At 37.8% G+C, this 24,036-nt stretch overlaps 1 protein-coding gene across 1 annotated transcript; it reads left to right on the top strand.

Annotated features, from left to right (window-relative positions):
- Positions 1-1,852: 1,852 nt before the first annotated feature.
- SLC15A4 (solute carrier family 15 member 4) lies at positions 1,853-22,894 on the top strand. The gene is made up of 8 exons (XM_088532498.1): positions 1,853-2,459; positions 7,850-8,145; positions 9,033-9,201; positions 10,226-10,303; positions 12,838-13,006; positions 15,458-15,613; positions 19,695-19,853; positions 22,712-22,894. The coding sequence occupies exons 1-8, from the start codon at positions 1,890-1,892 to the stop codon at positions 22,858-22,860; spliced, it is 1,746 nt and encodes a 581-aa protein (XP_088388624.1). The 5' UTR covers positions 1,853-1,889; the 3' UTR covers positions 22,861-22,894.
- Positions 22,895-24,036: the final 1,142 nt, after the last annotated feature.

The following is a 24,036-nucleotide window of genomic DNA, read 5'->3' on the forward strand; positions in this document are numbered from 1 at the left end:
ACACATACATACATTAATACATCACTATATAGACATAGGTGCAATTATTTTATTAAAATAAAGGTTCATGACGTTCTTTGTGGATTCCTAACTAGGAAAAAAAGGTGTGGGAGTGGGGAAGAAAACAATTCTCAATCTCTTTTACATATTTTATGTAGCCCTTCTAAAAAAAAGCTCATATTTTAAGCCTCTTTGCTTTGATCAATTGTCACTCAAATTCTGCTTAAAATGCTGTCTTTCCACAGGGAAGAAAATCAAAACATCATTATTCTCACGTAGCACTAATCCCAATGCCATGTTCATCATGGATATATCTCAATATAGGGTTTTTAAATATACTGTAACTAAGTGCTCTTTTTTGGAGAAGAATGGAAAAAAAAAAAACATCTTCCTGAAGCCACTAATGACAGAAGATTCAGGTGATTCTAGCAGCTTTTGAATTTCAGCTAGATTACTTATATCTCAACACCTGAAGAAGCAAGCAACATTTTTATAGTGTGCATCTCAAATACTAGTCTAAATTGTGCTATTTACACATATTAGAATAAGTGAGGTTATTAGTTGTCTCTGGGGAATAGTACTAGATGAAAATATTAAAAAGTAAAAAAGAGAGATCTCTCTACAACTAGTTGTATTTTCCTCATTACCCTTTCTCATGAAATTTAACAAGTGGGGAGATACATGACATGAGTCACTTTCATGGCATATATTATTTACAAAGGCCCATCATTAAATGAGTCTATTTCCTTTTACGAGCATGTGCTGCTCAATTACCAAGCCTGCTATATCATGTCTTGTAGAAAAAATTAAGCCATACCTAGATGCTGGGTGTAACTAGATGACAGCAATCAGTCTACCTTTTTTTTTTTTTTTTTTTTTTTTTTTACCAAAAACATGCTGAGAACATTTTCCCACTTTCTTCAGACCCAGACTTTGGGGTCAGTGGCAACCTGAGGCCACCATTAAGGACAGGTATGTCCTTCTATGGCCTTTAACACAGCACCTGTCACACTGGCAAAGAACAACACTGAGGTCCCCAAGCTTGGGGGCACCAACATGGCTTTGCTTCTCATTATAATTTCTTCTACTCAGAATTCAAACCTTTATTTTTTTTTTCACATGTCCCTGTGACCCTGGTGACTGCAGGTCCCCCTCAGATAAGCACAACTGCAGACAACAGATATATACTGCACTTCCAGGGGCTCCTCCTCGCCAGCCTAAACAACACTGTGCAACACTCTTCCCTATAAGCTTTACTGCAACAAACCTGTTTAATCTTTTACTTACTTTTGCTCTGCCAGATGGGAAATAAAGTAGGAAAACAAATTACACTTCGACTGCATAGTTATTGTGGACTGAATGAGAGAACAAGGGCCTTAGCACGAAGGCCTGTGAGATAAGTGTAACTAATATGAACACACAGACCTCCTAAAACCCCCCAAACCCACGTTATTTCCAGCGCAAGATACCAGCGTTAAACCCACCGTCCCGACGGTGACCCCCTTCCCGGCCCGCCTGGGGCCCTGCGGGAATCGCCAGGTGCAAGGAGTGAGGAAGAAACGGCCCGTTCCCCTCCCCGGTAAAGCTCCGGGGACCCCGGCCCGGCCCGGTTCGGCGCTCAGGAGAGGAGAAGGAACCGGCGGTAACGGGCGACGCATCCACACCTCAGAGCAAGCCCCTCCCCCTCACGACCGCCCCTTCCGGGCCGCCCCTTCCCGCCCAACCGCCGCTCCCGCCCCTCCCCACGTGACCACGCCGCCGAGAAGCGCGGATTGACAGCTCCCTCAGCCAATAGCAGCGCGCCGCCGCGCCTCGCCCCGCCCCGCCGCGCCGGGCGGCGGCGGCGAAGTTTCCTCCCGAGCGGCCGCGGCGGCTCCGGCGGCCCCGCCATGGAGGAGGCCGAGCCGGGCGAGCGCAGCCCCTTGCTGGGCGGCGGTGGCAGCAGGGCGGCAGCGAGCGCCTTCGAGGGGCGGCGGCTGGCGTGCGCCGCCGTGCTGCTGGCCGAGCTGCTCGAGCGCGTGGCCTTCTACGGCATCACCTCCAACCTGGTGCTCTTCCTCAACGGGCCCCCGTACGGCTGGGAGGGCGCGCAGGCGAGCCAGGCCCTGCTGCTCTTCATGGGTGTCACGTACCTCGTGTCGCCCTTCGGCGGCTGGCTGGCCGACGCGCTGCTCGGCAAGTTCGGCGCCATCCTGCTCAGCATGGCGCTCTACCTGCTCGGCATGCTGGCCTTCCCCGTGGTGGCCGCGCCGCACACGCGACAGGGCCTCTGTGGGGACATCCCGCTGTCCCCCGTGGAGAACTGCTCCTCGCCGGTGGAGAACACCACGGCGCCGGCGCCCTGCTCGCCCCCGGGGGCCACCCGCTACTGCGCCGGTGCCACCTTCGTGGGACTGGTCCTCGTGGGGCTGGGCGTCGGGTCGGTCAAGGCCAACATCACCCCCTTTGGAGCCGACCAGGTCAAGTATCATGTGGTGGTTGCTGCTGTCCTGTGTGGGGGCAGAGCCGGCTGATGAGTGTCAGCCAAGCTCAGGGCTGGGTGGGCGCGTGTGGTCCGGCCTGGTGCAGTCCCCGGTGCTCTCCTAGGTGCTCGTCCCCTCGGCGTTGGGTGAAGTCCGATGTCTCGCTGGTTTCCCAGTTCTCCTGCCGGAGGTGCCTTGCCTGGTTTGGCCCAGGCCGTTGTAGTCTTGAGGAGTGGGGCCAAGCGCTTCATAGCCACTAGGTGCCTTGTTAAATATCCCCTGTTGTGGAGTTCGTAGCCAGTCAGTTGGATGTTGGAGCAGATTGGGTGAAATATCTGAGACATGCTTTAGTTTTGACAGGGACATTCTGGGCTGTGGTCAAAGGCCTTTACCATGAAGCTATAAGCGAAAGATAGATAACAAATGCTCTCTTAGCCTTAAGGTATTCTCTATATTCAGTGCTGTACCGTGAGTGATGCTTTTGTGCAGGCTGGTGCTGCTCTGGGTGACAGGAGCTCTCAGCATGGTAGATGCATCGTCACTTGGGCTGTTCATGCCCTGTCAAAGGGCCTTGTTCTAACCCGCTCCAGTGAGATCATCACTGGATCATCCCTGCAGAACCAAGCGATTTTTACAGAAGACATTTGACAGGCAGCTCATGACTTAGTATCACCTGGTACTCTTGCATGCGTTTTTTACAATCTTATGCTAAGCAAGACAGCGTGCTAGCGGTGTGTGTTGAATTGGAGTATAATTTTGGCTTTACAAATTTTTTTTTCAGATGCTTAGATACTGTGAAGCTCCCCTAAGCAAACAGTTCTTGGTGACAAGGCTGGGAAAATACCTCTAATCCAGTTACATGTCTATTTACTGGCCCATTGAGTTCTGGATAGCGCAGCTATCAGAAATGCCATGAAATTCTTTGCGAGAGGTATGGTCTGCCACAATGTCCTTGCCAAATGGGCCTCTATTCTCTGTTGTGCAGTTTACATTTGTCATTCTTTGGCATTTTGCATATTATAAATTCTGGAGTTCTGGGTGAAAGGCAGTACATAAATGTAAAACATTATTATAGCCTAGGATTGTATGTCCCCAGTGTATTGATTCTGTTTAAGCCAGCATGAGCCCATCAAGCAAAATAGCTTTAATATAACTCTGTCTTGTAAGGTGTTTTTCAAATGGACTGCTTGTCCCCAGAACATTTTATGAACACTAAATATCAGAGATAAATAATGGCAGAGGAGAGTAAAAGAAGAACCACTGCCAATGGAAGTGTAGCTGTTATAACTAGATATATTTTTTTAAGGCTTTCCCCCCAGGATTTCCTTGAAAGCAGTTTTTGGCTAAAATTGTAGATAATTCACACTGATTTATGTAGGGTGAAGCAGAAAAATTTTTCCTTTCTGGTTCTTAATAATCAGCAGTGCTCTGCTGAGGACTGGATTTTCTCCCTTTTCTGTTTTTCTGGCTTATCTATTGTTAAATATATTACAGCACTTTGTTTACCTTGCTGTGCACTTTTGGGCTCTCTTGGGTGGCTTCTCCCTGCATAGGAATGTAGTGCACTGCTGGGTAGGTGGATATATATTGCTGAGAATAAAGTCTGTCTTCCAGAGTTGCATTCTTGGGAGGCCAGCATTCAATAGAGCCATGTTCTGGTTGGGTCGGTGCTGATAAGCTGTGTGCCTTAAATACCAAACAAAGGGAAATACTGTGAACTGTGGATCATGCACTTTAGCTGATGTGAACTGGCTTTCAGATGCTGTTAATTGCATGTCATGGCAAGTCTCTCTAAAAAATGTCATTTACATTTTCAATTTTAGCTGACAACTTATAATTTAGATGGGGAATCCAGATTTAAAGAGGATTTTTATATTTAGAAGAAAGGAATCCCTGTAACTGGATAATTGGAAAGTAACTTCCAGTATTTTTTTCTGAAGTTTAAAGAATGTGTTTTTATTACTGTTAAATAGACACATTTAGAAATACTGTTACAAATGACTTAGTACTGAATAACTTTTGACAGTCAGTTCAGCAAAAATTAACTGTTGCAAACTAGTTATGAGCATAATTAAGTAAAGCTAGTTTATAAGTAAGAGTTGTTTTTCTAAAAGCTGCAAATTGATCCAACATGCTGATCTAAATCTGAACCTGCCGGTTCTCAGAATAGTGTTTATAAGCATGTGATACATATATATAACCTGGCACTTTCCAGTTCCCCTTTTAAGTGCAAGGCTTCACAGTCATTTCCTGTTCTCCTATGTAGCAGTTTGTGACTTTCCACAGTTGGGACACAATATGACTTTCTCTCCTTATTGTGAAAGCTGGTTTAGCTTCAACATTGTAGCCAAGATTGGACCCAGTAGTGGTAGATTACTGATCTAGTACGGGCTCTAACCATTGCTCTAAATATAGACAAAGCTGTGGCGCTTTATATATAGTTAAGATAGTGATTAGAGATGCTAGTTTTAACCATAGTGCTTGTCCTGTCTAAAATGCTATCGTAGTCATTAAAGCTATCAGTGTGTAGCTGCAAAAACTCTTCTTACTCTGATGAAAATGTTGGGTTTGCGGTAGCATTAATACACTGTACTCTTACACTTCTGGTTGTATAAAATTGCACAGTTGATTGTGATAAATTTGGGGGTGTCTTTGTTTTCATTTGTCATTTGTGACTTGTCAGTGAATTGCAGGCATAAATGAAAACTAGTCAGATATAACTTTTTAAAATCTTTTTCCTTTCATATGAATTAAAACAGGAGGTCAGATGTTTGGGTCTGGCACAACATGGAGAGAGAGAGAGAGAGAGAGAAGGGGGTTTTTCTCTGAGACTGTGTAATCATAGAGAGCTATGAAATTACTTTGTGACAAAGCAACGCATCTAAACACATATGTTATGGAGAAACAATGATGTTTGTATAGGTTACTCGCTCTTTACATATAAGCCTGGAAATCTTTCTAAGAGAACCTTAATATTTGAAATTTTATTTGGTGTCAAGCTGTTAAGACTGCCTAGGTCAGTATTTGAATCATCTCCTAGGAAAGACACTTCTGTTCAAAAATCTGGGGAAGCGATAATTCAGCAAGGGATTTGTCTGGGTGTTAATTTCAAGGGTAGCTGTGCTTTGGAGTTGTATTGATCAGATGTTTTTAGCTAGTGTAACTGAAGACCAAGTTATTCCTTCTTTTTCTTTGTTTACCTGCATTTAGACAATTACAGCTGTAAAGAAGACAACTGCTTTAGACTATTGCAATGCAGAGTTTCACAGCTGATGCATCCTCTGCTGAAAGTAGTTGTAAATGACCTAATGGTTACACAATTTCCATAATGTAGCGTTCCTGGCTTTCGGGATTCCTTGGCATGAAAACTGGATAGTAATTGCATCTCATCAGACCATAATCAGTCTGGTGTAAGAGTTATATATATGAAACGTGAGTTTTGAGGCTGCTTCCTTTAATATGTGGAACTCTATTGCTTTTTAGTTACCCATTATGATAACCATTATTAAAAAAAAACAGTTTTCTTTGCTTTTGGATTAACTGTACTCTTTGTACATACAAGATAGTTACTATATGATCAAGAAAAGACCCCTTTGTACTGCAGAAGAAATAGGGTCTAGGTTAGATTTAAAAAAAAGAAAGAAAAACAAAAAAGGAAGTCATGTCAGATGTCTTTAAAATACCAAGGTTGTTTCTATTTCCTCATTAGAAGGCTGTCCTGGCACCTGCATGCTCTGAGCAATAGCATCTGGATCATGCTGCTGTGACCAGAACACTAGGAGTTCCACATTTTCTTTTGCTTTTGTTCAAATTTGCCATATGATTTGAAAGAAGAAAATCAAGAGTAATTGTGATTGCGCCTGTTCAGGGAAATAGGTTACTCTGTATTTTCCTTAGTATACCTGTGAGTCCTATTTAGTAGGGGAAACATGTGAAAAGTTTGGGGGATACACAGGGATGGGTTGGAGATGCAGGGCTGGACATTATACCCTGAGAGTTGAATGCCCTGCTAATATCCTGCTGCCATTTGGGTTGAAACACTGCTGAAAATGTGCATGAAAGCTCTTAAGATTAGGAAGGAGTACAAAATTTAAACTTAGAAGGGAGAATCCCTTGGTTTTAGGCTTTGAGTTTGTAATTGATATGCTAACAGACTTGAATGCCTGACAATGTTGCTAACTGTGCATTTAGGTAGATGCTCTAATATTTCTTTTGTTAAGCTTGATTAAATAATACAGAAGGGTTTGGGCATCAACTGAAAAACCTGAAATCGGAAAATCAGAACTGACTGTCAAGCATGTATTTCAAGACATAACACGCTTTCTAAATTACAAAGTACCCCTGGCTCTTTTGAAGGTCTAGCAAATGAGGAAGGGAAACTTGTAACTAGAAATCAAAAAACAGCTGATTCAGCAAGACTGGGACACGCTACTGATTCACTGGTCACTGTTAATGGACGTTCAGTCATAAAACGGTGACAAATAGTGTGTTATGGATTCTTCTGCAGACGACTTGATCCTCTTTATGTATTTCAAATTTTAGCTTGCATAATTTCTCTTACATCATGTATTATGAGGTATAACTTGTGAGTTACACCAAGTTTCTGTGACTTAATTACAAAACATAGGGTGATTTATAGTAGGCAATATAGAATGTGAAGCCAGTGCAGGACAAATTCTATAAACCAGTGATGTCTTTGGTTTGCCTGGAGAGACACTGAGATAGAGTTCAAGGAGGACAAAAAGCATTATAAATGGTGCAGATTCGATAGAAGGGCAGATGTTTACTGAGGGCTTGTGATATCCCGGGCAACCTGAATTTAATTTCTATTTTATTATGAAGGTCAGAAGGGCAAGCCTTCAATTTATGTTCTGATGAGAGCAACTGGAACTGTGTTAAAACTTAATTTTGAAGTGTGCACTTTAATCTCAGATAGTCATTTGAGACTTAGAAAAACTGTTACATGCATTAATTTGGAAGAAATGATTTTTGCAATGCTAGTGGTGCTTTTTTTCTTTTTCATAATTCAACTTTTCTATTTAAAGAAAAACAGTTATTTCAACTTCTGTATGTGTTTGTGGGACAATGTGAACCAAACGAGACAAGAGTACAGCAGAAATAGTAACTGCTTTTCTGTGGCAACCGAAAGTTTAAACTGAAGTTTGATCTTGAATAACTTTTCAGATGCTGAAGATCTAGAAGGTCATTGATGTAATGGGGAAGCTCAGTACAGTGTCATATCATCAAATACTGTGCTAAGCCCAAAACACTTAAATCATTTTAGTATGACCGTAAATTAAACCCAGGCTCTTCCATGCATTGTAGTTGGGTGAATTCTAATAAACATTTTATTCAGAAATTGAAGGACTTCTTTTAATCTTTTTCAGGTCAAAGATCGGGGTCCAGAAGCCACAAGAAGATTTTTTAATTGGTTTTATTGGAGCATTAACTTGGGAGCTATTCTGTCTCTGGGAGGCATTGCATACATTCAGCAGAACGTGAGCTTTGTTATTGGATATAGCATCCCAACAATTTGCATTGGGATTTCGTTCATGGTTTTCTTATGTGGTCAGAGTTTCTTCATCACAAAACCACCTGACGGTAGCGCCTTCACAGACATGTTTAAAATTCTTGCATATTCTTGTTGCTCAAGAAAGAGACATGTGGAGCGATCAACTAATAGGTTTGTAAAGAGCTCTTTTATATAGTCTGAATTCCAGCCTAAGAATTGAAACTAGTTTGTCCAAACTAGCTGGCAGTAAGTCGCTCTAGAGAATACAGTAGAAAATGCAATTTTGCTTTGAGAACTGGAACTTTGCAATGGGAGACGCATTCTGGGAGTTCTGGGGTGAAAACGAGAAACATTCAGAGATCACTGGATCTCTATGCTGCAAAATCAAGGGTGCTGTTTTCACATGAATGCTATGTCCTGCTAGCCCAGAATCGCTGGAAATAAAACATCACCTAAATGTGCTGTTTTTAATCATTAGTCAACCTTCTTCTGGGCTTAGGTGCTTTTTTTAAAACCTCCTGATTTTAAAAACGCTGTCATCTGTCTTTAATGCTTGAAGAAGCCTGATGGGCCACTGAAATGGGCCACTGCTTCTTCCCTCCCAGCTGGTTCCCCTACTCCAAGAGATGCCCATGGAATATTGGTGGCTGTGGATGACAGGAGTTGTCAAGTGCCTCCTTTCCTGTGGGATTTTGTGTATTCAGACTGCAAAACAATTTGATCACTTGGAATAACCAATCTTTTGTGATACTGTTTCTCAGTTTTGTATATAAGGGTGCTTAATTTTCCATATGTGAGGAAGGGGAGGATTAGAATTAAGGAAACCTTTATAATGAAACATTTCAGTTTATGCTCTAACCCACAGCTGATCCATTTGGACCTAGTTATTTATATTTAGTTATATTTATAAGTAATATAAATTACTTATTTATATTTGTACAATATATATCTTTAGAAATGCACAAGTTTTTCTTAAAAAAAAAAAAAGGTGTTAGAATGTTGTCATTTAGGTCAATTTTTGTTGCCATTTGACTAAATGTTTCAAACTTTTTCAAAAGCGAAGGCCAGGGAGTACTTCAGCAGCCTCGCAAGCAAAGCTTGTTTGAGATGGCCAAGTTGTCTCGTGGAGGCCCATTCAGAGAAGATAAAGTAGAAGATGTGAAAGCTCTTGTCAAGATTATCCCTGTCTTTTTAGCTTTGATACCTTACTGGACAGTGTATTTCCAAGTGAGTATTTCCAAATGTCTAACTTTTTCTTTTATGTGTCTCAAAATAGAATTTCAAACATAGGGGCCATAACTTCATGTTCTCCTCACTGCATTTGGAAGGGCTAGGGCACTCTCATTAAGCTGTAGTTCTGAGCCTAGCTTGTAAATCTCAGCCTTTCTTGAAAATTACCCCGCAGAGCAGTAACCCAGAGGAAACACTTGAAAGCTTTCTGGAGGGAAGTGTTCTGTAAAGTTACAGTTTGCATTCAGTACCTGTGATCGTAGAGAAGATGGGTATTGAACAAGACTTTTCAGCGCTCCATTACTGACATTTTCACTTCTTAAATAACCATGTGGTCAATAAAGTTAATGCCTTTCCTTTCACACACCCGAGGCTGCATCTCAACGATCACTTTAATAATATTATGTTGGGAAAAATAGTACTGAGTAATGGTAACTTCATTCATTCCTTAGATACAGTAGTTGGGGAAAGCTGCAGCTTTAGTAGCAGTAGGTCAGCAGTATGTGTAAGGTATCTAGTGGCACGTTTTTCTGTGTCTCATAAATGAAGCTTGCCCTGAAGCTGAGAGATGAAAAATGGTTACTAAGAATACTTACAAGAAAAATCAATATTTTGACTTGATGATTAAATTAATGAAGGAAAATAACTAAAAATAAATTAAATTAGCTGTTAGTTAAAACTAACAGTTGTGCAAATTAAGATATCTTAAATGTTATGCTCTGTTTAATCTTCAGATAGGTCAGTGTAAGTGGCCTAGATTTCATCTTAATTAATTCTTTTCCAGTTCCTTTATCTTAGAATAGCAATTATTTTAGGGGGAAAAAAGAAATCCAGAAATTATGCTTAAAGTCACATGACTGATTCCTTGTTCTTTTAATAAAGATAAACATAGGATTAAAAAAAGCCTGTAATGTTCTAGCAATTATTCTTTTGTTTTGAAGTATTAGTACTTCACCTTTGGCGTAATATTTGCTAATTACTGACTAGTCTGAGTAATGTCAACTCATCTTTCTTAATGCAGATGCAGACAACTTATGTATTGCAAAGTCTTCATCTGAAAATTCCTGAAATATCAAATGATACCAACTCTACTCATACAGTAAGTAGAGCAAAACACTTAAAAACATGGGGGGGTTGTTTGTTTGTTTTGTTAATTGGAATAAAAAGTAACTAAGTGTTTTCCAAAAATGTGGAGAGTCAAGATGGTAGTTAAGGGGAATCAAGGGCTACAGACACAAATAACTGGGTGTTTGGAAGAATAGGACATAAAACAGATTTTGGCTGGTGTACAGAGATTACACCATTCTGTTTTCAGTGTATTCAGGTAACATTTGCTATCTTAATTAAGGGTGTCTTTGTTCTTCAATGCATGAAATATGATCTTTGAAGGAACCTTTTAAAGTTGTTATGTCCTAAGTTTGCAAAGTTGTATTTACATGTGTTTGGATTTTCCTACTGAATTTGTAGGACTCATCTATTCTTAATGGAAAAACTATCATCTCCAAAATTGAAGTTACCTATTCATAAGTGGAATCATTAGTATTTCCAAAACTGCAATTTGAATTATATTTTTGACTTCATACTAATTAATCAATAATCACACTACCTCAAGTCAGTTTTGCATGTTGAAGGAAGTTGCTCAGTCGGTGTCTTTTAAAGAAAGCTGGCATCATGTAGTTGTAAAATTGGTTCTGAAAAATAGAAAGAAAAATTATGAGTCTATATTGCTAACAGGCTTACTAAATGTGCATTTAAAATTAAATTTCTTCTCTTTTATTTAAAATTAATAATATCAATAAGGTAGAATTGCTCCTTTTTACAGATGAAAGAATAAAAAATGCTTGTACTTAATTTCTTTTGAGCTTACCCAAAGAGCTGTTTCTAAATTGCAGCTAACAGTTTAATGGATATTAAAAATACTGTCTAAATAAGCCTGCTAAACCAGCATGTTATCTGGCAAATGTAGTCTGAGATTCCTTCAGTAAAATGCGTGCCATCAACACTAGTAGCTAAAGCAAATTTTCTCCACTTTTCTCAGTTTAGGCATGTAATTTGCGCAGCTTTTGGGCACTGAAAACTATTGCCACTTCAGGGTTCATTTTCATGTTGCTTAAGTCATATCCTAATTTAAAAATAGATTTTTTTAAAAGGAAAACAGCTGGACAGAGGCTTCTCTTTTTGTTGCATTTATTTTAGGCTTGGACTTCACGTGAGGTGTTTCTTTAGCATATACTTAATTTTCACTTTAATAAAGGTCACTACATTTATGTTTTTTACTCCTTGATGTGTAACCCTTTTTGCTCTTTCCATTATTATAACCTTTCATATTTCTTTTTTGTCTCCTCATGGGAGAGGCCTCATGGGAATTTTTCTGATATTATAAGTCACTTAAATGGCTTGTTAGAGCCTTATCACTGAATTGAAGTGAATTTTCTTTTTTCTAGGAAAGTACACGTAAGACTTCATAGAAATAGTCTGTGAAACTGATGAGAAGGTGATCAATATAAGTCAGCATTTTCTGGAAACCTAAACATAGAAGCTGCATAATATGAATTAATATGCTTAAAATCTTTTGTACAAATCTCTACGTTGATGATCTTAAATATATCCCATAGTTTCTGTCCGAGTATTTACTATGTAGAAATAAATATAGAGCTTCAGCCGTCAGACTGAGCTTTTCTGACACCTTCTCAGTAGTTGAATTACAGGTTTTCACCTGTAAGCAGAGCATTATATGTAACTGAATTGTTTCCATTAAGTAGTGGCTTTGAAAGTTAGCTTTAACTGAAAATGCTTTAAAGTAGCACTAATGCTGTATCACCACTTTTTTTCTAACTTAAAAGTGTGGCTTGAAAGATTAGTTCAGCTGCATTTAGAGTTTACTTAAATTATACAGAATTTGAAGCCAGGGTAATGGAACAATAATCCTAACATCTGATTTGATACTTTTAAATAATTATATTTTTCATCATGCATAATCATGACTGTCTCTTTTTTCTGCATTGCATCGGTTCTGCTGTTCTTATTTTGAAATAACTTTGCTCTCATCTCAAAGCATTAACAACAGAAATCAAATACTTTGATTTTTATAATCTTTCTTGGTATGTGGCGCACCTGAAGAATTCTTAAGTTGCATCCCTATATGATGTAAATAATATCTTTTAAAGCAATTCTAAGTACTTTGTTTTCTCAAATTTAAATAATCTGAGGTAATTAAGGAAAGAAACAGTAATCTTCATTTTTGCTTAAAGAACATTGTGCTTTATCAGGGCTAGGTTTTTCTTAAACTCTTCATGTATTTCTACATAATACTAAAAAAGACGTATTTCCTCCTGATATGAAGGAGGTGCACCTCAAAAGTGGGAGTATGGAATCCTGTTGGAGTTACTATGGTGAGGAATTGGAGATAACATATACGAATTGCCAAAGTAAACGGAAACCTGCATATCTGAGTGCTTGTTTTTCTTCAGCTCTCACGTGCTCTTATTTTACTCAGTTTGTAATGTCCATCACTTCAGCTTGTTTTGAATCTCAGTATTCCATGAAAAGTACTGCATTTTTTTCTTAGTTAAAGAAGAGTAGAAATCAACCTTTAAGTATGAAATCACTAACTTAATTCATCTATCCTTTCAGTTTCCAGCTGCCTGGTTGACTATGTTTGATGCAGTGCTTATTCTGATCCTAATACCCTTAAAAGATAAATTGGTAGACCCTGTTTTAAAGAGGAATGGCTTGCTGCCATCCTCACTGAAGAGGATTGCAGTTGGAATGTTCTTTGTGATGTGTTCTGCATTTGCTGCAGGTAAGAAAACAACATCTACTTGCATAGCTATGCTACTTGCAATAGCTTGGGAAAGTGTGTCCTTTTTTAAGTCTTTAATTGAGGATTATTCAAGAGACATTTGCAAGGAGTTTTTTGAATGCATCAGCATAGGTGCATTCCCCACGATGAAAGAGCTTTTACACAAAATGTTAAGCTTTTTTGACTCTTCTAGTGATAAAACTGGAGCATATTTTCTGCCTGATAAGAGTGTGACTACACTTTTTAAAATAAACTTGCTAGTTAATATTTTCAGGGCAGAGGGTTTACATTTGCACACACACAACTGCCGCCTTTATTTTTTTTGTATGCATGATATAGAGGAATTATTTGTTTTCTGGCCATGTTTTTCCAACCTAGACCTTAGCTTTACTGATCAGTGCTTGGGTTGCTGGAACAAAGTGTCTAGCAGGTGCATGTGAAGCCTTTAGTCTTCATAAAATGAAATTTATTGTAATGCAGAGGTCTGTGTTGTCTGATTTATTGACTGTTTATCTGGAAATAGATTTTTTTTTGTCCTGAAAAACAATGATCAGAAGTATATACTATAGTATATAGTATATACTCTATATATAGTATATATAAGTATATATAAGTATATACTAAGTATATATATATATAGTCTGACTTCTAAATATTAACGAAGTAAAATTCTACTTAAAATCTTTTCCCTATATGTGAAGTAATAAAGTTGGGTTAATGCCCAACCAAATTTCCCCCCACTTTGTGGGTTCCCCCCTCCCACCTTAATGTTCTCTAATGTTTGGAAATTATCGTAGTGTAAAATAGCTTAGCTCTAGCATGAAAGGAAAAAGATGGCATCTCTGTTCAAACCATAAATCAGGTGCATTTGAGAGGATTTAAAGTTGTTGAGCGCTGCTGATGTGGAACTGAACATCTCTGGGCAATGCTTCATAGAACCTATAGCCTTCACATACCATCACTGTAATGAACATATTGATAAAGCATGATAGCATTATATAAATTAATTTCAGCACTTGTAATCTCCTATATTTTAGAGAGAGGGACATTTTATTGAGCTATTAAGATTTCTCTCAACGAGAGAGATAATTACCTTATTAGGCCAAGGTCACTTTGTGTGTGGGCAAGTAAAGTTCTTACAGCAAAGTCACTGAAACTTAAAATAGGAATGTTTCTGTTATTCCGTGTTACTTAGGAAAACTGCAACCAGCACAGGAAGATAATTTAAAACATTTAAATGTCAGCTCTTTAGATAGATCTTCCTGGCTCAGTCTAAAAGTAAATTCATAACCAGCAATATATATCTATATTGATACTGAAAAAAAACATATTGAACTATGACTATGAACATGTTGACTGACTTGGGGAGTGATTTCATATAGCAGAATTCTTTAAAATTTCTAATTTTTTTTAACAGTTCACCTACAAATGTGATGCATGATTTTCTTGGTTAAATCCTTGCCAACTCTTTCACAGTAGACCCTGTGAACACCAGTTCTTTGGTCTTTAAAAATATTGTTTGCTATCTGGCTGTGAAGTTTAACCTGTTAGAATAGCATAATGTAACATTCATCATAATATGAATTTGAGAGCTCCAATTGCAACAACTTTGGGGTGTAGGGAACTGCACTTCTTTTAAGGGGGAGGAATCTTCCGTTCGTTTATAAATTCCATTACTCTTTAAATGTCCCATTAAAGATGTTTCTAGAAGCCGTAATTTAATATTCCTAAAGAACTATATCACTTCCAAACACTCCTGCCTCAGAGAGAGATACTGATTAAAATCAGAATGTACGAAGGTGTTAAGATATTAACTTGCGGTCTTGGAAGTATCTTAATGATTTATTTGTGCCATACTTCCATTTTAACTGACTTATCTAACTGGCATTAATTCTGGACACTATATAGGCTGCCTATTAGATTGTTTAGATTATTTTAAATATCTTATAAACTGTGTGAGAATACAACTGATTAGATTTAATGAACATCTGCTGTGCTTCATGCATTTTATTGTAAGTTTTGAACAGCAGTATTTAAAGTTATTCAGCTGGAAAATCTACTTCATTTATAGAGTTTATATACTTATAGCAAGAATTAAGATTCTTTTAACTCTTAAAAGGTAAGATTAAATCTGAAACTTATTGCTATCAAAGTGTAAGAATGAATCAATAGATTCTAGCTTCTAAAACATTCATCTTAGCGGAGAAATTTCTGGCAAAATTTGGTAAAATGTAGTTATGGTCTTTTGAGAGCTTCTTTGGAAGAACTGCATTTCTCAAAATAACAATAAGTAGTCTGAAATTATTTGTATCAGGAAATAAGGAAGTATATATGCCGATTTCATAAATTATAATTGTCATGCAGGACTGAATCCTAATTAAATTCATAATGTGAAGAAACTGTTTGCATTTTAGGTCATTTTTTTTCCTCTCCTTCCCTTACCCCATGTAGGAATTCTGGAAAGCAACAGACTGAAAATTGTAAAGGTTAAAACTATTAATCAGACAATTGGAAATGTTACATACCATGCTGCAGATTTGCCAATATGGTGGCAGATACCTCAATATGTGTTGATTGGATTCAGTGAAATATTTGCAAGTATAGCAGGTAAGTCTTTGGTGCATGCTTTAAAATGGCTTCTACATACCATCTATCATGAATGATGGCTTCTTAAAAATTAAATATTTGCTTTTCAAATCACTGTAAATAGGCTGCAATATTCTCAAGTACAATATTATACAATACACTCAAATATGCAATGGCAAAACACTCGTCATCTTTTTCACATTTCAGAACTGGCTATGTGAAAAGTTATTTTCATGACTGAGTTTCAAGAAAAATAACATCTAGATTCTTTGCATGTCATCCAGTCAGCAACAGATATTTACCAGCTTTTGTAGAAAACAAGATACTTGTTCAGTGCTGTACTTGGAAGAATAGTTTTGATGTTGTGTTGTTTCCTCTGAATTCTTCGCCACATGTTGCAAATAAAGTTTGTGGTTCATCATTTTCTGGTTTAAAAGCTGAGCCCACAGTTTGGAAAATCGGCTACTATTTGGAAACACCTATTTGAGATAAAGGAAAAGAAGAAACCATCTTAGCAAGATTTGTCACCAGTTCAAATTCGTACAAGTTGAATTCTTACGATTCTGAAATAAGAAAAATCCTGTGTAATTAAAACGTTAACTTTGGGGGAATACTAATAGCAGAGTAAGTTGTGCACAGTTTTGTCAACTATATTTATAACACAGCTTTTCTGAAGTTATTTAATACTCCATGATACTAGAACAAGTGATCTTAAATTTCTTGATACTGTTCTATATGACATGTGGACTGTTGTTTGATTATAGGGTTTTTAAGCTGAAAGTAGAGTGAGTGGAGAGGGTGAATAGGACTATAAAATCTTATTTTCTGGTCTGTTTCATATTCATGCAGGGCTCATTAGCACAAAAAAACCCACAGGCAATTTATCTGCTGTCACTGTGGTGTGGCTAGCACAGGTTTATTATGATTAAGCAAGTGAAATGCCATTGTGAATCTTTCTAGCACCGTATTTACACATTTAGTGCTTGGGAGCAATGCATAGGTACCAGTAATAGAAACTTTTTGTAATCTTAGATTTGTTAAATTGCTTTCTGATACTGCTTATCTAGAATTGTACAGCTAGCTGCTCTGATCTATCAGAGCTCTTCCAGTGACTCCAATATTTCCTTGATGATAGTTACTTTCTAATGCATTTTTAATACTGGTTTAGAATGTTGAACTTTGAAGACCATCCATTTATATCAGCATTGCATTTTTTTTTTTTGCATGAGAACAACAATAATCTGCAATTTATGAAAAGCTCAAGGGCAAAAGGCTCTGTTTGTTGAGCTCCAAGTTGAGGATTGTTTATATGTTTTTAGGGGGCTTCATGGGAAGTAAAATCTTGAAAGCTTTCACTATTCTTAGGTGAATACCCTGCTGTTCTTTTGCACTTGCTGCATCTGTAATAACAGCTTCGTAACTTCAAAACCTGTTAGTTGGCCAAAGTTGGAAAAAAAGGCAATCGCTTCTGTTTGAACCAGAGATTCCATGCAGATCTTAATTGCTTTGTGTATTACACTTTCATACAATTTGTGTTACAATGCTTTTTCTTTTTTTTTTTTTTCTTGGACTTCTGATCACTATTTAAAGTGAATTTTTAGTAGCTTTAAGAAGGTCCCTCAAGGCTTAATAGAGGATACTTTACTACTTTAACAGTGAATGTTGATAGAAACATCTATTGTGCTGTGAACTTCAGCTTTAGAAAAAGCCAAGTGTTAATGGTTAAAGCTATAGTGATTTTGAAGCATTTATTGTGAGCAAAAAAGACTAAATATCGTAAGAGCAGAAACATAGGTTTGTTTTTGTTTACTGTAAAACTAAGCATATTCTTATTACAACACATTAGTTACACTTGAGGTACCTTTTAAAAGATGACACACATTCCATTAATCTTTTGTATTATTCCGTCAGTCCTCTTAAAGCAGCCATATTTAGCTTGGAATCATAATCTCACATGACAACACCAACTAGAAGGTTTAACCTCAAAACTGCTTGTTTGAGGTAGCATGAAATCATTATCCATGGCTGCCAGCAGGCAGGAATAGCTCTGAAGACAAAGAAAAGATTTTGTGTTCTTTATACCAGATGAAATATTAGGGTCACTGAAAACACTATTCAAGTTCAGAAACATGACTTATTTTGTTGCAAGAAGTGTATGGTGTTTATATCTATTTTGGCTTTAGTTTTTAGATTTTTTTTTTTTTGCAATAACACTCAAATCCAGTGCATCCATCTAATGGACAATGACATCCTCTTTCACGTCATGGGTGTGACTTGAGCTTTAATTGTTCAGTGTACAAATCCTGGTAACCAAACCATGACTGATGCTTTGGAGATTTGTGATTAACTGTGGTAGCTTCACAAGAGAATAAGAACAAACTACCTTATCATGAAAGTAGTGGGGGGGTTTTGTAGTATTTTTAGGTGAGATTGTCCAGATAAATACTCTGAAAAATCTGAACTGTTATTTTAGTGATAAAACATTGAAAACAATTTTTGTCTCTAATTCTCAAACTAAATGTAACTTATTTTCCCCCTGTTTACCACCTGACTGCCTATTCCATCTCTATAGACCTTGTCTCGTTGTGGTTTGAATTCAGAGCTGTACAGAGCTGAGCTGCACCAAGAATGTTTCAGTTCCATTCTAGGCTGACACCTTGAAGAGGAAAAGAGAAACCTCATGGTGGTTATCTGAGATTTCTCATGAGGCAGTGCAAAATGCTCTCAGATCAATAAGTAAAAAACATTCAGTTCTGATTCTTTTACAAGAACAGAGTTGCTCCCTCACAACGGGCAAATTGACCTGACTTGACTGAGGTGTTAGGCCTTTTCTTCAAAGGAGATGTGACTGCATTTGCTATTTGAAACTCTGTCTCAAATAGCAGAAGTCAACACTGGTGGTGAAACTAAAGTGTGCCTTTATTATGCAGACATATGACTTGGCAAAAATAGCATAATAGACCTAAAGGCCAAGAAAAACAATAGGTGAGGTAGCGGATTGATGCTCTCATTAATTTCAGTATGAGGCAGCCTATTTTGAAACAGGCATTTCATCCTTCAGAGAAAAAGCGCTGCAGAGACTGTATTTAAGTGTCTCTTGTGAATAACCCCATTTAATTTTTGGCAGGAACACTGTTCTAGAAAGTGTTAATCAGGAGCATTAGTCTTTGCGAGGCTGCGCCTAACCCAGCGTGTCCTGTTGGTGCTCAAATTCAGTAGTACAAATTGTTTTTAAATTGATACCACTGGCTTTTCTTTTTCCTGCTTTTATTTATTGAAACTTAAATAAGGGGAACTTGAAGTTCAAGTTCCGTTTCTACAATGCTTAAAAGAACAGACAGACAATTGGTGGACTCAGAGTATTCTAGATCAAAATTAAATTAAAACTAATTACTTTCCAGCTACAATTAATTTATTTGCATGCACCTACTGACTCAGTGTCTGCCTGTATCTCTGAGGGAAATAAATGCTCATGGTCAATGCAAGTTGGTCAGTTCTGAGTGCTATTTTTCTGAGCAAGGAAGTCCATATGCTTTATAAATGTTACAGAACAGAACCAAATGAAACGGAGGACATGGAAATGGAGTTGCCAGGTTCTTGCCAGGCAATTACTTGAATCTTGAAGTTTTAAGCTAGTCTTTCAAAGTGATTCAATGTTAGTACCAGGTTTATCTAAACCATAATTACAACGTACTTAGATTTTAATAAATTTCTGTTAAGGCTGAAACACAAGTGAATGAGAAGGTAAATCATTTCTAGGTTGGACTTCCATAATACACCCTCTCTGTTGTTCAAATCAATCGGTGTGGATCAAATGAATGAATGCCAGAAATGTGAGCTCTTTCTAAAGATAATTTTATACAGAGAAATATGCTGCATCATAAGATTTTTGTTGCACATGTAATACTAGCAAGATCCAAGTCTCAGGTGTTGAAATTGATGGTGATTGAATAGCTGAAGTCCCTGTCTCCTGAAACATGCCAGTTTTAGATTTGTAACGTGTTGGAAGGGGCGCCCATCTTCAGCTTCTATTACACTGACCTAGAACAAACAATTTTTGTGCCTTATATCTTACAACTGCAATATTTTTCTTCTAATATAGGTTTAGAATTTGCCTATTCAGCTGCTCCCAAATCCATGCAGAGTGCTATTATGGGGCTGTTCTTTTTCTTTTCGGGGATTGGATCATTTGTTGGCTCTGGACTGTTAGCACTGGTGTCTATTAAAGAAATTGGCTGGATGAGTAATCACACAGATTTTGGTAAGTTATTTTCAGTGCATTCCAATTCTATGAAGTAAAAGGCTTCCTTCAGAAATAAGTAAGCTTTGAGCATATGGAACTGTCATAGCTTAATGTGGTATTATTTTGATAGTAAAGATTTATTTACCATTATATTAAAGACAAAATTTAGTCTTTATCAGCTACTGTTCAACAATTGCTTTATTGCATTTTATCACTAGAAATTACTTAGAAAACTTTGCATGTTAGTAAAAAAGTATTTAAAGGAGTTATGTAACTTAGGAAGAAGATAATATTTGCTTGAAAGTACTTGAATTGCCTTCTGGGGCTATGGGGGTAAAATGTTTGCAGCCTGCTGTTAGTGATGATTCTGCTTCCTCGTTTCAGGAGACTTCCTGGCAATAACCATGAGTTAATTTTGTATTTCTTTCTGCTAGGTTTTTCTAATGTTTTTAAAGTCCAGTGGAACTTTAGCTTTGTATTGGCGGTTAAGATTAAAAATAATTATTGGCACCAGTAGGTGGCAGCTTGGGAATTCCAGAAAAATCATCCCATCCTCGCTGGTTTAATTACTTCCAACAGGAGGAGTGTGTAAACAGTTCTTAAAACGAATGCTAGCCCTGCTGTGCATGCACAGCTTAAAAGTGCTGCATAAACTTAGACCAGATTTAAAGTATTTGCCATGTAAACTAAATTTGGATGTTACCAAAGAGTAACAATGTCTGAAACAATCAATACATTTGCAAAAAATACATTACCTTGTGATATCAGCTGTGGTAACTGAGTGCTTCCAAAACCTAGCAGGGATGTTGGCTCTGCTGGCAGCTCAGTGTTGATTGCTGTCACCGAAATGACTGTTATTTCTATTTGAAAAACTGAGACTTTGTGGAGTTAATTCCCGTCTCGTAAAGGATAATTACTACTTTTTAAACACGTCTGCTCTTGAAATGGATTTTCACATGTATATTGTATTTTAAATGTCAAGGAAAGACTCAATTTTATTGCATTTTATTATATATTCATTTAATTGAATCTTAAGTTTCAGTAATTAATTTAATCTGCACATTTATATGCATGCCTGCATGAACAGCTTGTCAGGATGGATGTACAATTTGCTATTTTTACTCTCTCTACCCCTTTTTGATGATTATAATGGTCCAGTTGGCTGTGGCTCATGTGGCATGTTGGAAGTGAGCCACAATATATTGTTCTTGGAATTGCAGCAGTAGTTAGTGTACATTTCTTAATAGAGGAATAATGTTTTAGCAATGAGCTTCCTTAATTTAACATTATTTAATGTGCTACAAATCACTAATTAGCAACAATTTTGAGGGAGTGTCAAAGGTGAATCGCAGCAAAACAAACTGCACATGGTTCCGCAAGCTCTTCACTTTTTTTCTAAGAGAAGGCTGGGAAAAAAATGCCCTAATTGCTTTCTTTATACCTACAAAGTTGCCAAAGCTTTGCCCTAAAAGCATACATTTTTGTGATTCTCCATTTTCTTTCTTTGGCCTAGCAAAGAAGGCAGGTACTGGCCTTCCCATGCACGAACACCATGAAATGCTGAGCAGGGCTGAGCAGACTGATGGAGAGGGCTTCTTGTATAGAAGCACAGTACAAATATTCCTACTTTTACCTATTTCAGTTAGGCTGTAAAACAAAAGAGCTTTTTTTAAAACAAACCAGAAATGAATGTCTCATCATTTCAGTGTGTTCTCTGAGCTCGTTAAAAGCCTATGCAACAAAGATGGCCAAGGATCGTTAGTTACTAATCTGCATGAGAGTTACTTGGTAGAACTGGCAAAGTGGGTTCATACCTTCTCTTTTAGGAGGCTGGAAGGATGTTTTGATGCTAGATGCTCCCAACAAAGCAGTGCCAGGACTCACATGTGTGAAGTGAGCCTTGCCTGGTGCAGAATTCAGGGTGCATTTCCACAGATGCTTTACACAAATGCTCGTGTTGTGCTTCACACAAATGCTGCCTCCTTGTTAACTTTCTGAGCAATTTACCAAGGCTCTTCATAAAATAGATTTTTAAATAAATTAACAAATAGCCACAAAAAGCAGAATTAACAAGCCTCTACATGCAATACCTTTTGGAGAGCTGACTTTTGTCTCCAAAATTATTTGTCCGGGTTAAAGGAAGCCTGCTGGGTAGCCGACATCTGGCACTGCTTCTGTCTTGAATGTTACATTACATTTTGAGTGGTTTCTGAGCAGTTTACAGTCTAAGCTATTTGCAGAAATTTCTCTGGAAAAAAATCCATTTAATGGCTGCAACATAAGGGTGTTTTCTGTTGTTGCTTTTAAAATGAATTGTCTGTACAAAAATTGATAATGATCGCTTACCCTGAGAAAGAAAGCAAATCATAGGAATATAAACATTTTCATCTGTTTTATCTTAAGTCAGGAAAATATTACAGACTTGTAGCAAAAGATACCATACCTTATATATATACATATATATATATAAGCCTCTTAAAACTGCTGCGACTTTCCCAAGGCATGTTCTTGGGTGTATGTGCATAGCCTTTGTGTGCAGAAAGTTCATACAGTGGTAGCAGGAGCTTTCTGTATTTTTTTTAAGGGAAGTCATGCTGTAAGAGCATTTCTAGATCCACAGGGAAATTACTTGGCTTAAGGAATGGGAGCACAAAAGAAAGTAATCTTCAGACTTTGCATCTTCCTCAAATGTTCAATCTTTTGTTCTGGATAATTGGAAAAAAAAAGTATGTTCAGTCTTATGGAAATACCATGTGGTTTGTGTTTATCCATAGTCTTGCAAGAAAATCTTCATTACTTAAGACCAAAGGGGCTGATATTTTTAGCTGTATATTCTTTATTTATGCTTTCTTTTTTCCCTGCCCCGTTCTTTCTAGGTAACATTAACGGCTGCCAATTAAACTATTACTTCTTTTTGTTGGCTGCCATCCAAGGAGCCACTCTCTTGCTTTTTCTTATTGTTTCTGTGAAATATGATCATCAAAAATCGAAGATTAACGAGCTGGCTGCCAACGGGAGGATGTGATGACTGTTAGGAAGCAAACTCCATCGCAGCGGGGCCCGCGCGATCTCCCGTTTGCTCCACTGAGACCCTCTCGTTAGACCTGCACGTTGCAGGAGTCTTCGCCCCTGCCCTCTCACATAACGTAGGTAAGTGCCTTATGTTGGCAGGGCTCATTTCTTGCACTACGTCCTGGCAGGACAACACCAATCTTGGAAGTGTGTTAACTATAGACATTCAAGTTGCTCTTTGTTAATCCCAAGATGTTTACTTAACTCTTAAAAATTGGGACGTTTACACTTGGAGCGTAACAAGTCACTGCTAATCATGGAAAACTTATGTAATGTGGATTGCCCCAGCTGAAAATATCTCCCAAGTGAAGAGCTGTGGATCTAGAGAAACACCCCGACAGTTTCAAGCTTACATTGAAGACTCATAGGAAAGAAAAGATTTTGCAAGAAGTTCAAACAGTGGTTAAAAAAAATAAATCATATATCTTGAAAATCATCTTTGGAGGAGAAACAGGGTCAAACTGAATTTTAGATTAGCTCCAATTTAAAAAGGAATGTAGTTTATAATTGACATTCCCTTTGGAAGCATCTCAAGGATTGAAGTCCAAAGTTGCAGTCAAGAATATCCAGCGCTGAAGACTGAACTACAGGTTACAGTAGTTGACACAGAGCAGCTTTTAGTGCACAATAAACAGTTGTTGGGACTGAAATAGTTTTGCTTCAGAAATGTTTTTAATTTAGCATCGGCATTAGATGCATCAGGGTAATATGGAAACATACATTTAGTAACTAAGTGTATGTCCAGTCTAATGCTGTTGCCTCCATGAAGAATATTTTAACTGTTTGCAGAACTGAGGTGGGTTTCTCGGAAGATGAACGCAGCTTCAGTTCAGAAGCTTTTTAGCCAGTTCCTTCAGTCCTCTGTCTCGGTTCTAGCTAACGTGCTACAGGGCTTGTGCCTTTCAGCAACACATTCCTATAGCAACTGGCTTTACATTCAGCCTCTTTAATGATTCTAACGGTTGTACTTCAGAGTGTGTGCAGAGCAGTATGGAAAGCAATATTTGCGAGGAATTACACGGAAAGAAAATGAAATCTCAACTTTTTATTAATGTACTGAATTTTTATAGTTTCTTTTGTCTGTGTTTAAGTTGTTAAAAGGCCCTTGTTTGTATGTGGACATCTTTTT

Source organism: Tinamus guttatus, unplaced genomic scaffold, assembly GCF_059628265.1.
Source record: "Tinamus guttatus ecotype Peru unplaced genomic scaffold, ASM5962826v1 Tinamus_guttatus_pri_ptg000459l, whole genome shotgun sequence".
Classification (NCBI taxonomy): Eukaryota; Metazoa; Chordata; class Aves; order Tinamiformes; family Tinamidae; genus Tinamus; species Tinamus guttatus.

Excerpts from the sequence above, each read along its gene's own strand:
- SLC15A4 (XM_088532498.1), top strand. The coding sequence starts at position 1,890 with ATGGAGGAGGCCGAGCCGGGCGAGCGCAGCCCCTTGCTGGGCGGCGGT. Across the intron at positions 2,460-7,849 it reads CCCCCTTTGGAGCCGACCAG|GTCAAAGATCGGGGTCCAGA; the intron begins GTCAAGTATCAT and ends AATCTTTTTCAG. Across the intron at positions 9,202-10,225 it reads ACTGGACAGTGTATTTCCAA|ATGCAGACAACTTATGTATT; the intron begins GTGAGTATTTCC and ends TTCTTAATGCAG.